The 13,029-nt window shown below is 57.8% G+C and overlaps 1 protein-coding gene across 1 annotated transcript; it reads right to left on the reverse strand.

The window, feature by feature from the left end:
- Positions 1 to 11: 11 nt before the first annotated feature.
- Positions 12 to 6,262, reverse strand: CDT1 (chromatin licensing and DNA replication factor 1). The gene is made up of 10 exons (XM_081216671.1): positions 4,342 to 6,262; positions 3,732 to 3,863; positions 3,501 to 3,652; positions 2,787 to 2,984; positions 2,543 to 2,688; positions 2,285 to 2,385; positions 1,687 to 1,875; positions 1,261 to 1,401; positions 983 to 1,184; positions 12 to 623 (listed from the first exon to the last, which is right to left on the reverse strand). The coding sequence occupies exons 1-10, from the start codon at positions 4,780 to 4,782 to the stop codon at positions 460 to 462; spliced, it is 1,866 nt and encodes a 621-aa protein (XP_081072797.1). The 5' UTR covers positions 4,783 to 6,262; the 3' UTR covers positions 12 to 459.
- Between the last annotated feature and the right edge of the window lie 6,767 nt (positions 6,263 to 13,029).

Below are 13,029 nucleotides of genomic sequence, written 5' to 3' on the forward strand. Positions count from 1 at the left end.
TTCAAACAACTTTATCTTACAGTTCTGGAGGCCAAGTACAAAAATCAGGGTGTGGGTGCGGGTTCCTTCTGGTGGCCCTAGGAGAGCCTGTTCCCTGGCTCTCGGGCCCTGCCGGCATCTTCCAACCTCAGATTCAGCATCTGCCTGCCTCCCTCTTACGAGGGCCCTGTGTGACACCCAGCCCACCAGATACTCCAGGACCACCTCAGGATCCCACGAGGACACCTGGGAGGGTTATCTGCCAGCCACACTACCCTCCGGACACCCCCCCCCACCACTTCCCTGCACCCTGTGTACGAGGGGGGCATCCACCACACTGGCCAGAAGCCCTCGAGCCCAGCAGCCAGAGCCCTGACCCTCACGGGGACTCGGGACAGGGAAAGCAAAGTGCGTCGTGTTCCTAGTGGAAGTAAGACACAGGCCCGGGGGCCTGGCAGCGTCGGCACCTGTCCGCCGGGCTCACAGCGCCTCCTCGGCACGGGCGAGGCGGGCCAGCTGTGCCATGACACCTGCCAAGTCAGCGGCCTTGTCCAGCTTGACGTAGGTGTCGGTGCGGATGCGGTGGAGGCTGAGCCAGTTGGGCAGCAGCTCAGAGAGGAGCTGCACGTGCTCCTTCATCTCGCCTGTGGAGAGGGGGGTACATGAGGCTGGGTGTCAAGGCCCTGTGAGGCCTCCCGGGACAAGACTGGGAAGGACTCCAGTAGTGACCACGCAGCCTTGCCGGGGAGCTGACCCGCGGAAACCCCAAAATGGGCGGCGCCCAGCAGCAGAGGGACCAGAGACCTTGGAGGCAACAGGCAAGTCCTGTGGGGCCTGGGGGCCGATGGAGGGACCACAGGGGAAACAAGGCTGGGTTGGGTTGAGAGGGTGGGAACAGCCTCTCAAGGCTGCAGGAGCCAAGGGGGCCAGGCGGCTTCAGGAGGGGAGCCCAAGGGTACGGTGCCCGCCCTCATCTGGGACCTGGGGAGGGCCCTGCACGCACCGGGGCTCATGGCTGCGCGGTAGCTGCCCACCATCCTGGCGCAGGCCACCTCCATGGTGAGCGCTGGCTTGCGCTCTGACACGAAGACACCGCGCAGCATGCGGGCCAGCTCGGGCAGCCGCTCGAGGCGCTGCAGCCGCCGCTCCTGCTCCGGGCGCCGCGTCATCTGTGCCAGCTGTTTCTGCGCCTCCTTGGCCCGGATCTACAGCGGGCATGGACGGTCAGGGGGCGTCTGCCTCCCCCCTCAGCACCACCCCGCGAGGACGCCGAACACTCACCCGCTCCAGCAGGGCCTGGGACACCCCCTTTAGGGCGGCAGGCGGCGTGGCCGGCGGGGTGGCTGGCAGTGCCGGGCTGGGGGACTGGGGGCTGCTAGGCTGGGCCGTGCGCTGGGCCAGGTCACTCAGGGCCTTCTCCATCTGGAGCAGGCCAGAGGGGAGAGGTCAGGAGACGCCTCCCCCCGGTTCAGCCACAGGGGAGGCTCCTCACACCCCGCCTGTGTGGACCCCCCCAAGAGTCCTTTGTCCAGCCCACGGTCACCCCGGCACATCGAGGGCCTGTGCTCACTGCCCCAGGGCAGAGCCTGCTGGTGAGCGGTGCTCCGCTTGTGGGGAGGGCAGGTCCAGCTACCCTGAGGCCCACAGCCAAGGGTGGAGCCTGTGAGGCACCAACATGGGGCTCAGGCCGCCCTGCACCAGCCTTACCCTGGGTGACATCAGGCTGCGGGCACGGGATAGCACCTCCTGGGCGGAGGCCAGCTTCTCCACAGCGGGTGGCTGGGGCAGCTCGGCCGGCTCGACGTCAGGTACTTCGTCCACATTGAAGCGGGGGTGCCAGCGTGTCAGCTGGTCCTCAGGCACCTCCATGGGGGGGTTCAGGGAGGCCAGGAAGGCCTGTGTGAGAAAGGGGGGCACCAGCTGACCCCAGGCACATCTGCCTGTGGGTGTGCAGAGCTGTCCAGGTTCCTGTCCCAGCTGGGCAACCTCGGGCAAGTTACTTCACTTTTCTGAGCCCCAGGTGCTCAGCTGGGCTGAGGGTACAGCATAGAGCACCCAGCAGCACCCACTGAACTCTCCCCAAGCTTCCCGGGGCCAGAAGCTACCAGCCTCAAGCTCCCTGCTTGTCTGCTCAGGGCCAGGGTCCCTGCCCAGCCCCGCGCCTGCCCATGTGTAGAAGACAGCCGCGGAGAGTGGTTAAGAGAACTCTAGAATTCAGCCTCGGGAGGAGCCCATTTCCTGCGGTGGCAGATGGGGTCGCGACAGCAGGGACAACATGAGGACCTGAGCCAGGGCACCCGCTCACCCTGTGATGCTCCCGGACTCGGGCTACCAGCTTCTGGCTGAAGACCTGGCGCCGCTGCAGCAGGTGCGACGCCGTGAGCTGGGGGGCCGCACTGCCAGCCTCTGTGGGGAGAGTCCAGGCCTAAGCCCCAGGGCCGGGCCTACCCAGTCACCCAGCCCACCCCCACGGGTCTCAGACAAGGCCCAGTGCCCGAGGCCTTACACCCACGCTGAAACCGTGCAGCATCCTGGGCAAGAACCCAAGGCCCAACACACTCACGCTGGTCCAGCAGCGGCTCGATGGTGAGCTGGTAATCAGACCTCCTGACGCCATCCTTGAAGGTGGGGATGTCACGCTCCTGGCGGAAGCGGTAGGAGCCAGGGTACACGGTTTTGATCTGGCCCACGTTGTGCTCCTCAAAGCGCCTACGGGATGAGGGTGCCGGGGGTCAGAGAGCCGGGGTCGGAGGGCGCACGGACTCCAAGGGCAGGACGAGGCCCTGACCCCCCAACCCCCGGCTCACTTGCGCATCATGTCCTGGACGCCCTGCTTGACCTTGGTGAAGGTCACGGTCTCAGAGCGGTTGTAGAGCATGCTCACGATGGTGTCCATGCTGCGGAACATCTCGGCCAGCACCTGGTACTTGTAGGGCAGCACAAGGCCCGGGGGCCCCGGCTGGGCCAGGGCGTGGAAGCGCTGGTAGGCAGGCATCTGCTCACCACTGCCAGGGAGGGAGGGGGGCCGTGAGAGAAGCACCAGACCCACCACCTCCCGCACCCAACGGCAGGCAAAGTTGGGGGGAAAGACCCCAGAGCCGGGGGTCCCACCCCCAGGGCACACTGCGCACCAGTCTACAAAGCCCCTACACACCCACTGTCTCCCGGTCACGAGCACTACCAGGGACAGAGACAAAAGCCTGGCCTCAAACCCAGCTGTCACCCAGGGCGGTCCCCGACCATCCCCAGCCCTGGCTTCCTTGTAAGAGACATATGATAACTACGTGACCTGGAAGGATAGACACGGTGCCAGGCAGCAGGTCCCGGTAACTGCTGGCTGTCCGGGTGGTCTGAAATTCGCAGGAGCTGGCCCTCTCACAGGTGGAGGCTGACACAACTGCACTGCGCTGACTCCTTGGAAGACGCGGCCCTCCCCCACCCGAACCACCACAGCCCAGCCCCGCCAGGCCTCCCACCAGGCCACCCCTTCCTGGGTGCCTGGCCGCCCTCCCTAGACTCACCACAGCCCGGCTGGGTGCCCCTTGTCCTCCGGCGCGCTGGGTTCCCCAGCATCCTTCTGTGCACTTGCCTTCAGCTCCTGGACCCGTGCCCCCAGCTCCTGTGCCCGCTGCAGGCACGACTTGAGCTCAGACAGAGTGACTTTGGAAGGGACCTGCGGACACAGAGTGTTGTCAACCCGCCTGTCACCCCATGCCAGTCCACCTCCCCTGCCCTCAGTCCAGCCTCCTCACCTTGTCCTTGTCCTCCTGGGCTGCCAGGCAAGGTCGCTGACTGGCTGAGAGGGTGGCCTTCTTCGTCTTCTTGCTTTGGGGAGAAGAGTGCTGTGGGGAGCCAGCGGCAGCTGGGGAACTAGGGCCAGAGACCTGGTGGGAAGGACCCCAAAGGGGATGAAACCACAAGACTCTAGGGTGCACCATCTCGCAGAAAGCAGCTCTCCTGCCCCCTTGGTTAACTAGGATACGCCCCACTCACAGCCAGGTCCAGAGTCACCCAGGCCTGACCCCTCCCCCAGTCTTGCAAACGGACCTGGCGTTTACCAGTCCGCTGGGCTCTGGCCCTCCCCCAGCATCTGTCAGACCAGGCACCCTCCCGTCACTGGAAGTCCTCTGGAAGGGAGGCCCTGGAGGCTACGGGACCCCGCCTGCCAGGTGCGCGTGAGCTGGCCTTAGCCCCTCCTCCCGCGGGGGGCCTGGGTTCGACCCGGGTCGGTGCCCTCCTCCAGGGCAGGTCTCTCCAGCAGCCCCGCCCCCGGCCCACCCGGGCCGACTCACCGCTCCACCGGTTCCCTCCCGTCTGTCCCCCACCCAGGCCTCAGTTTCCTCCTCCCCTCCGCGCCCTCACCGCGTTGGCCGGCAGCTGCAGCCTCCTGCGCGCAGGCGGCGCAGGCTCGTCGCGCGTGGGCCCGGCGGGCGAGCGGGCGCGCTTGCGGCTGCTGCCGGGGCCGGGGGCCGGGGCGCGGGGCGCGGGCTTGGCGGGACTCGGGGTGCTCCAGGCCGGCTTGGTGCGCGTCGGCTTGGCCCGGAGCCCAGGACGGCGGCGCGCGAAGAAGTCGGTGAGGCGGCACTGCGCCATGGCGGGAGCGGCGGAACCGGGGCTGCAGGACCGCGACTGCAGCATCACAAGCGGAAGTGGAGCCGCTTTTCCCGCTGATTTTCGCGCCGCGCCCTGGCCCCGCCCCGGCCGTGGGCGGAACCATCGGCGCCTTGGCCAAGGGGGTTGGCGCATTACGGACGGGCCCGGGCGCGTGCGCGCTGGTCCTCTCGGGCTGCGCCTACCGCGCATGCGCCGCAGCGGGGGGTGGGGTCTGTGTTGTTTGGTGGTCCGTGGGTTGTTGCCCGAGTCCTGGATGGGTCTGCGCCGGGCGGCACGGTTCCGGGTGGGCGCCGAGCCAGTGCTGTCCTGGCAAAGAGGAAAATGCTACGCTGCTTCCACCTGAAATTTAAACTAATACGGTGCAATGAAGCTGGCGTCCGGCTGCGCGGACTAGGAGGGCGCTGCGCACGTGGCCGCGGGTGCGGCGGTCTCGGCTTGTCCTGGGCCTGGCGCCCAGTGTGCGGCCCAGGACCCTGAGGCTGGTGGATGCGCCTCGAAAGAAGGTGTTCGGCAGTTTTGCGAACGGACCGAGACCACTGAATTGCACACTTCTTTAAGGGTGAAGGTTATGTTTCAATCGAGCTGTTATTTTGAAAGAGAAAGTTGCTCTCAAATGGCCAAATTGGAAAGAAAGTTCTTAAATCCTGAAGCTTGGGTATCTGGCAGGCTCGATGTCTGTGGCATTCCCATTACAGAAAAATGCAGTCAGCCCGGTTCTGAAGTCTGACCACAGGTCTGGGAGGAAACAAAATCACAAGGGTTGTCTTTGGGAGGGGGTGAGGGCTGAGACGGGAGTTTTACTTTGCCATCTTTTCCAAGTTTTCTGTAAGGAGCATGAATCGTGCCTTTACAAAAGTAAAATTTAAAGGAGCAGAAACGTCAGTTGGGGTGGTGCTTGCAAAATGACAAGAGTGAGAAAGTTGGGGGCTGATGAGACAATTTGGTAGAGAAGCATCGTTGCCCACATGTTATAAAGGGCACAGCAACTAGAGCCATATTTTGTTAGCAGCCAGTAGCAAGTTATTAGTGGGCCGAGGCCAGCATTTTTAAGGCTGCTTTTTTTTTTTTTTTTTGCGGTACGCGGGCCTCTCACTGTTGTGGCCTCTCCCGTTGCGGAGCACAGGCTCCGGACGCGCAGGCTCAGCGGCCATGGCTCACGGGTCCAGCCGCTCCGCGGCATGTGGGGTCCGGAGCGGCATGTGGGATCCTCCCGGACCGCGGCACGAACCAGTGTCCCCTGCGTCGGCAGGCGGACTCTCAACCACTGCGCCACCAGGGAAGCCCCCAAGGCTACATTTTGTTACAGTTTTGTTTCGGTGTGTGTACTCTGAGCCACCAAGTAAAGTGTTATTTAAATTTATTTTATTGAAGTATAGGTGGTTTACAATGTGTTAATGTCTGTGTTACAGCAAAGTGATTCAGTTATACATACACATGCATATTCTTTTTTTTTTTTTTTTTCTTTTTGCGGTATGCGGGCCTCTCACTGCTGCGGCCTCTCCCGTTGCGGAGCACAGGCTCCGGACGCGCAGGCCCAGCGGCCATGGCTCACGGGCCCAGCCGCTCCGCGGCATATGGGATCCCCCCAGACCGGGGCACGAACCCGTATCCCCTGCATCGGCAGGCGGACTCCCAACCACTGCGCCACCAGGGAGGCCCGCATATTCTTTTTTTTAATATGTTCTTTTCCATTATGGTTTATCTCAGGAGATTGGATATAGTTCCCTGTGCTATACAGTAGGACCTTGCTGTTTCTCCATTCTATATATAGTAGTTTGAATCTGCTAACTCCAAACTCCCAATCCAACCCTCTCCAGCTCCCACTCCCCCTTAGGAACCACAAGTTTGTTCTCTGTGTCTGTGAGTCTGTTTCTGTTTTGTAGATAAGTTCATTTGTATCACTTTTGTTTTAATTCTGCCAATCAGTGATATCATATAATATTTGTCTTTCTCTTTCTTAGTATGTAATTTCTGAGCCCATCCATGTTGCTGCAAATGGCATTATTTCACTCTTTTATGGCTAATATTCCACTGTCTGTATATACTACATCTTCTTTATCTGTTCATATGTTGATGGACATTTAGGTTGTTTCCATGTCTTGGCTATTGCGAATAGTGCTGCGGTGAACATAGGGGTGCATATATCTTCGAATTAAAGTCTGTCTGGATATAGGCCCAGGAGTGGGATTGCTGGATCATATGGTACCTCTATTTTTAGTTTTATGAGGAACCTCCATACTGTTCTCCACAGTGGCTGCAACTCATTTACATTCCCACCAATAGTGCAGGAGGGTTCCCTTTTCTCCACACCCTCTCCACCATTTGTTATTTGTAGACTTTTTTTTTTTTTTTTTTTTAGCATTTATTTATTTGGCTACACCGGGTCTTCGTTGCGGCATGTAGGATCTTTTTTTTTTTTTTTAGTTGCGGCATGTGGGCTCTTAGTTGTGGCATGCAAACTCTTAGTTGTGGCAGGCGGGATCTAGTTCCCTGATAAGGGATTGAACCTGGGCCCCCTGCATTGGGAATGTGGAGTCTTAACCACTGGACCACCAGGGAAGCCCCCTGTAGACTTTTTAACTATGGCTGTTCTCACCTGTGTGAGGTGATACCTCATTGTAGTTTTGATTTCCATAAAACACATTTTTAATCAAAACAGTGGTTGGGGGTTGTAGGCAGGCATCAACCTGAGTCAAAGTGGAGCCTTCTGCGCGTTAAAGAGGGACAGCGTGTGGGAGTCTAGACCTGCCTGGGAGCCTGCGCCGCAGGCATAGCCTCTTCTTGAGACCAGAGGCGATAAGGGGACCTTGTACGCCTCGGCTGGCTCGTAGCTGCTCATCAGGAGGGAGGGTGCAACAAGGTGGTTTCCCACTCTCTGTTTCACATTTTGAAAACAGAAACACCTGGTCTGGCAACGGCAGGGCCTGACAGTAGTGACTGTGCGCTCGGCCCCCCGCCTGCCGTTTAGCCCAGCCCCTGCCCTCTGTAGATAAGCTGATGGGCAGGAAGCGGCCCGGAGGCCACCCCGGGTTTCCACGACGCTGAGCAGGCGCCACCGGCGTTTCACGTGTCTTGCCACCTGCCCACCCACCAGCCTGGAGCCACAGAGTGGACGCTGGCTCATGCCCTCCCAGAGCTGTGTGGGGCCCCAGGCAGGCCGCAGGGTCCTGAGAAATCCAGGGAGACGCTTCGGGAGGGGACTCCCTTCCCGCCTGGCCACCACACGCTTTGTGATAGGCACGCGCCGCCAGGCGTGTCCACCGCAAGGGGACCACAAGGGGACTCCTGGGAAGGGGAAGCGTTGCACAGACTTCCTCCCGTTGGGGGCAGCTCTGGGGCCCTCGCAGGCCCCGAGTGGCTCTAGGACGAGCTGAGGCTGAGAAGGATGCTCCCTGGAGTCTCAAGTCCAGAACATGAGTGTGAACCTCGTCTGCGGGGGTGGGATGAGGGCTGGGAAGTGCTGGGGGTCTGGGGACTTTGCACACTCACCCCTCACAGCCGGCGAGCAGGAAGGGGGCAGCCCCACAGCAGGGGCCTCAGGACCCGCCCCGCCGCTGTGGCCACTGCCCATGCCCTGGCACAGGGTCTGGCTGTGCCACTGTGGCCTGGAGGACAGGCCTTTTGGGGTGGCTTCAACCCTGGGGCCAGTTGCTTCTCAGAAAACTGCCCACCCACCTGCAGTGATGGAGCTTGGCAGCTGGGGCAGCACTGGGCGACGCCCCTCCCGAGCACCACCCCCTGGTGTGAGAGCGCACAGCTGAGCCAATCAGAACCTCTTCTGGGACCTGGGACTCGAGTTAGAATCCCCTTCTGTCTCCCCTGGTAGCAGAAAGAGAGATGGAGGAGGACAGCCACCTTCCACCGTGTGTGTGGAGATAGAGCGAGCAAGGGACCCTGTGGCCCCAGAGACAGACAGCCAGGCAGCCGCTAACTCAGATGTGGGTTCTTTTATTTTTGCTGTGCCGGGTCTTAGTTGTGGCACGTGGGCTCCTCAGTTGTGGCATGTGGACTCTTAGTTGCAGCATGCATGCGGGATCTAGTTCCCCGACCAGTGATCGAACCCGGGCCCCCTGCATTGGGAGCATGGAGTCTTACCACTGGAACACCAGGGAAGCCCCTCAGATGGTTTTTAATAGTTTCCAGTTTGGTCTCTTGTGAGGCCCACTTTTTTATGAGGTAGCCTTGATTCCTTCCTATACATTTGCCTCTTTTTCTTAAAGTGCCTCTGGGTGGGTTTCTATTTCTTCCAACCCAAAGAACGTTGATTAAAGCATGGTCACAAAGGTGGGTCCATATGAGGCTGCATTAGTAAAAGTATAGAGAAGGGAAGTGAAAACCCTTCTCTGACAGGGTTCCACCAGCCATGTCAGGTTGGCTTATAGGTGTGGAACGCTAAGAGGATATAGCCCGGCTGAAATGCCTGGATGGGAGAGAGACCAGATGGCAGAGGGGCTAGACCCCTTGTCTGTGGGTACTTACGCTGGAGAAACTTGAATGTGTCTTCATTCATTTGATCAACCAGTATTTACTGAGTGCCCCCCGGGAACCTGGCTGCTAAGGACCCGCTACGCACCAGGTCGAGAACAAGACAGATGAGGCCCCTGCTCAAGGAGCTCACATTCTAGTGGAGAGAGAGAGAAACTAGTTATAAAGAGAGAGAGAGAATTTCAGATAAAGAATGTGAAACCTGGCCATGGGATTGAGTGCCAGGGGAGCCACTTTACATCTGAGGGTTCAGGCAGGCTGCTTGGAGGCAATGGCATGTGAACTGAGACTTGCACGGCAAGAAGGAGCTGCCAGGGAAGAGAATCCAGAGCATTAGGAACTGCGAGTGTAAAGGCCCTGCAGCAGAGATCATGCAGGCCATAGCCCCTTTCGTGACAGAGCCCTGGAAGTCCTGCAGTGCCACCTCTGCCCCTCCTGTGGGACGCAGGGGTTGCAAAGGTCCACCCAGCCTCCAGGGAAGAGACGCAGGCCCCACCTCTAGACGGAGCAAGGTCAAGGCCACAGTGCAGGATGAGCTGTCCAGAGGTGAGGTAGCAAGCTTCTGGTGATGAAGGACCACGGGGAGAAGGGATTCAAGCACTGAATATTAACAGCCAAGGTGTGTGTGCTTACCACATGCCAGGTATAGTCCTGAGAGCTTTACACATACCTCTGTATCTGATCCACACAGCCACCTAGGATGTAGATGGCTACAGATAACGCCCATTTCATGGATGAGAAGACTGAGGCCCGAGAGGTTGAGCCACTTGCTTCGGGCCACACAGCCTGCAAGTGGCTGAGCTGAAATTCACACCTAGGCCCCTGGGCTTCCCTGGTGGCGCAGTGGTAGAGTCCACCTGCCGATGCAGGGGACGTGGGTTTGTGCCCCGGTCCGGGAAGATACCACATGCCGCGGAGCGACTGGGCCCATGAGCCATGGCTGCTGAGCCTGCGCGTCCGGAGCCTGTGCTCCGCCACGGGAGAGGCCACAACAGTGAGAGGCCCGCGTACCGCAAAAAAACAAAATAAAACAAAACTTAGGCCCCTGCTGGCTGCCCCACCCATGTGGGCTGAGCCAGAGCCTATCTGCCCACCCAGGTGGCCCCCCATCCCTGACTGGGAGTGACTTGGTTCCATCCGTCCACCAGCTCCTTGAGAGGCCTGTGGGCTTCATCTCTGCCAGCAGGGCCTGTTCTGGGTCTGCATACAGTAGCATCACTGGTTGTGGGCTGACCTAAACTTTCGAGGGGACCGTCGCGGTCTCCCATTTGCTTTTCCTGCAGAATTCCTCATCCCCACATTGGGTCTCTCATCAGGCTGCAGCTGAGCCGTACAGACCTTGGCAGTCTGGTGCTGTTGCTCAGCCTGTCCCCGAGCCCTGGTCTCAGCCAGCCTCCTCAGTGCTCCTCGCCTTTCCAGCTACGCCCCAATGTGAGGCCGGAGTTTCTTTACATGCTTTGACCAAAACAACTCGTCACAGCAGATTGGATGTGGAGCAGCTGTGAGAATCCAGCTGTCTCCTATTCAACCAGACAAAGTGACGCACAAAGGTAAGGAATGCCATTCTTCTCACTAAAATTTTTTGTCTTGGAAAATACAATTAGTTTTCATTTATAAAATATGGATGTATTATTGTTACTTTTAATGATTTAATACATAAATTTTTTAAAGCCTTAGTTTTTTTGTTTTTTTTGCGGTACGCGGGCCTCTCACTCTTGCGGCCTCTCCCCTTGCGGAGCCCAGGCTCAGCGGCCATGGCTCACGGGCCCAGCCGCTCCGCGGCATGTGGGATCTTCCCGGACCGGGGCACGAACCCGTGTCCCCTACATCGGCAGGCGGACTCTCAACCACTGTGCCACCAGGGAAGCCCAAAGTCTTAGTTTTAATTTTTAATATGGCAAATACTGATAGATATAACCCACATCAACAAAAGCCCCTGGGGGTCCTCAGAAATGTTTCGGGGGGTACGGCTCGTGAGGCGGAGCTGGGGTCCGGATGGGTAAAGGCCAGGACCTGCAGTCAAACAGCCCAAGTGGAATCTGGTTGGGTGACTCCACACAGGTGGCTGCACCACCCCGAGCCTCAGTCTTCTCATCTGTAACAAGGGATGGTAATACTACTTGGCTCATGAGGATTAAATGTGGGTAAAGTGCTTAGCACAATGCCCAGACCACAGCCACTTAAAATAGATGGGGCTTGGGGATTCCTTGGAGGTCCAGCGGTTAGGACTCTGTGCTTTTTCTGCTGGGGCCCAGGTTCGATCCCTGGTTGGGGAATTAAGATCCCTCAAGCCATGCAGCACGGCACCCCCCCAAAAAAAGAGTTAAAAATAAATAAAATAAAATATATGGAGCTTGCTGTCATCACCACCACCATCATTTTAGCCACACTCCAAAATACGAATAGAGTTGCAGTAGGTTCTGAGTTTGGACCACAGCCATGTCTGACCTTCCCTAGAATCCACTCCAGCCCCGGTACTGCTCCTGCCCGTCTGCCACCTGAATACATGCGTGGCATGAATGGCTGGTCCCCACGTGCTCTACCTTGGAGCCATTTGTACGGAACGACAATCACCCAGGGGTGTGTAGCGCCTTACTGTTTTTAAAGCAATTTCAGAAAACAAGAATAGCTGGCCTCTGCTGAGGTGTGCTGTGTGCAGGCCCTGGTCCCTGTGATTGGAACGCCTTATCTGTCTGACCCCTCAAAGCAAACCTACAAGCGGTACCCCATTTTGGGGTGAAGAGGCCAAGACTCCCGGGGCACAGAGCGGGTGCACCAGGGAGCTGTGTCTGCACCCGCACCTCTGCCTCTCAGTCTGCCGCTCTTCCTTCCCCGGAGACCAGAGCGGAGTCAGAGACCAGTGGTGGAATTCAGGCTTTCTGGTGCTCCCCTGGGCCCTGCAGAGAATGCCTCACCTGCAGCCATGGGGGAGCTTTTAATGGTCTTGGCTTGTCATGCGAGGTCCGTGGCCAAGTATGGAGGCAGCTTTCACCTTCAGTGAAGGCATTTGGGTCTCAGCCAGGATCGATCCGCACTTGGTCCACCAGGCAAGCTTGGACTCCATCACTGGATGAACAAAGAGGGAGGCTTCTGACCCCAGGGTGAGTGACTCGGGAAGTCTCCTCTCCCCACCAAGCCTCGGTCTCCTCATCCTACCAGGAGGACCTCAAGGGAACCTGGTCTCAGCAGGCTGCTGGCAGAGTGCTGGAAAAGGGAACTGGGCCTGAAACTCCCACGTGGTTTCAGAGCAGGCAGGGGGGGTGCTCTGTGTCTTGCTCCACTGTGTCTAGAGCAGTGCTTGCCAGTAGAAATGCAACAGGAGCGACAAGTGTAATTTAAACTTTTCTAGTAGCTACATTAAAAAAGTAAAAAGAATCATGTGACATATATATGGAATTTAAGAAAAAAAAATGTCATGAAGAACCTAGGGTTAAGACAGGAATAAAGACACAGACCTACTAGAGAATGGACTTGAGGATATGGGGAGGGGGAAGGGTAAGCTGTGACAAAGTGAAAGAGCGGCATGGACATATATACACTACGAAACGTAAGGTAGATAGCTAGTGGGAAGCAGCCGCATAGCACAGGAAGATCAGCTCGGTGCTTTGTGACCGCCTGGAGGGGTGGGCTAGGGAGGGTGGGAGGGAGACGCAAAAGGGAGGGGATATGGGAACATATGTATATGTATAACTGATTAAATTTGTTATAAAGCAAAAAAAAAAAAAAAAAAAGACTCACCTTCCAATAAACTGCCAAGTAGTTTATAATAAAGTTTTACCTACTGCATTCATTTTTGTAAATTGAAGAATAGTTGATTCACAATGTTGCGTTACCTATTGCATTCTTAACTGTGTATTTTTTTGCCATATTTTCACGATAGATATAAAGTTACTAGTTACTGATGTTACAACTTAGTAAAGTAACTCTTTGGTTCCAAAAAAAAAAAAAAAA

The sequence above is a fragment of the Mesoplodon bidens genome (assembly GCF_964165515.1).
Source record: "Mesoplodon bidens genome assembly, chromosome: 18".
Classification (NCBI taxonomy): Eukaryota; Metazoa; Chordata; class Mammalia; order Artiodactyla; family Ziphiidae; genus Mesoplodon; species Mesoplodon bidens.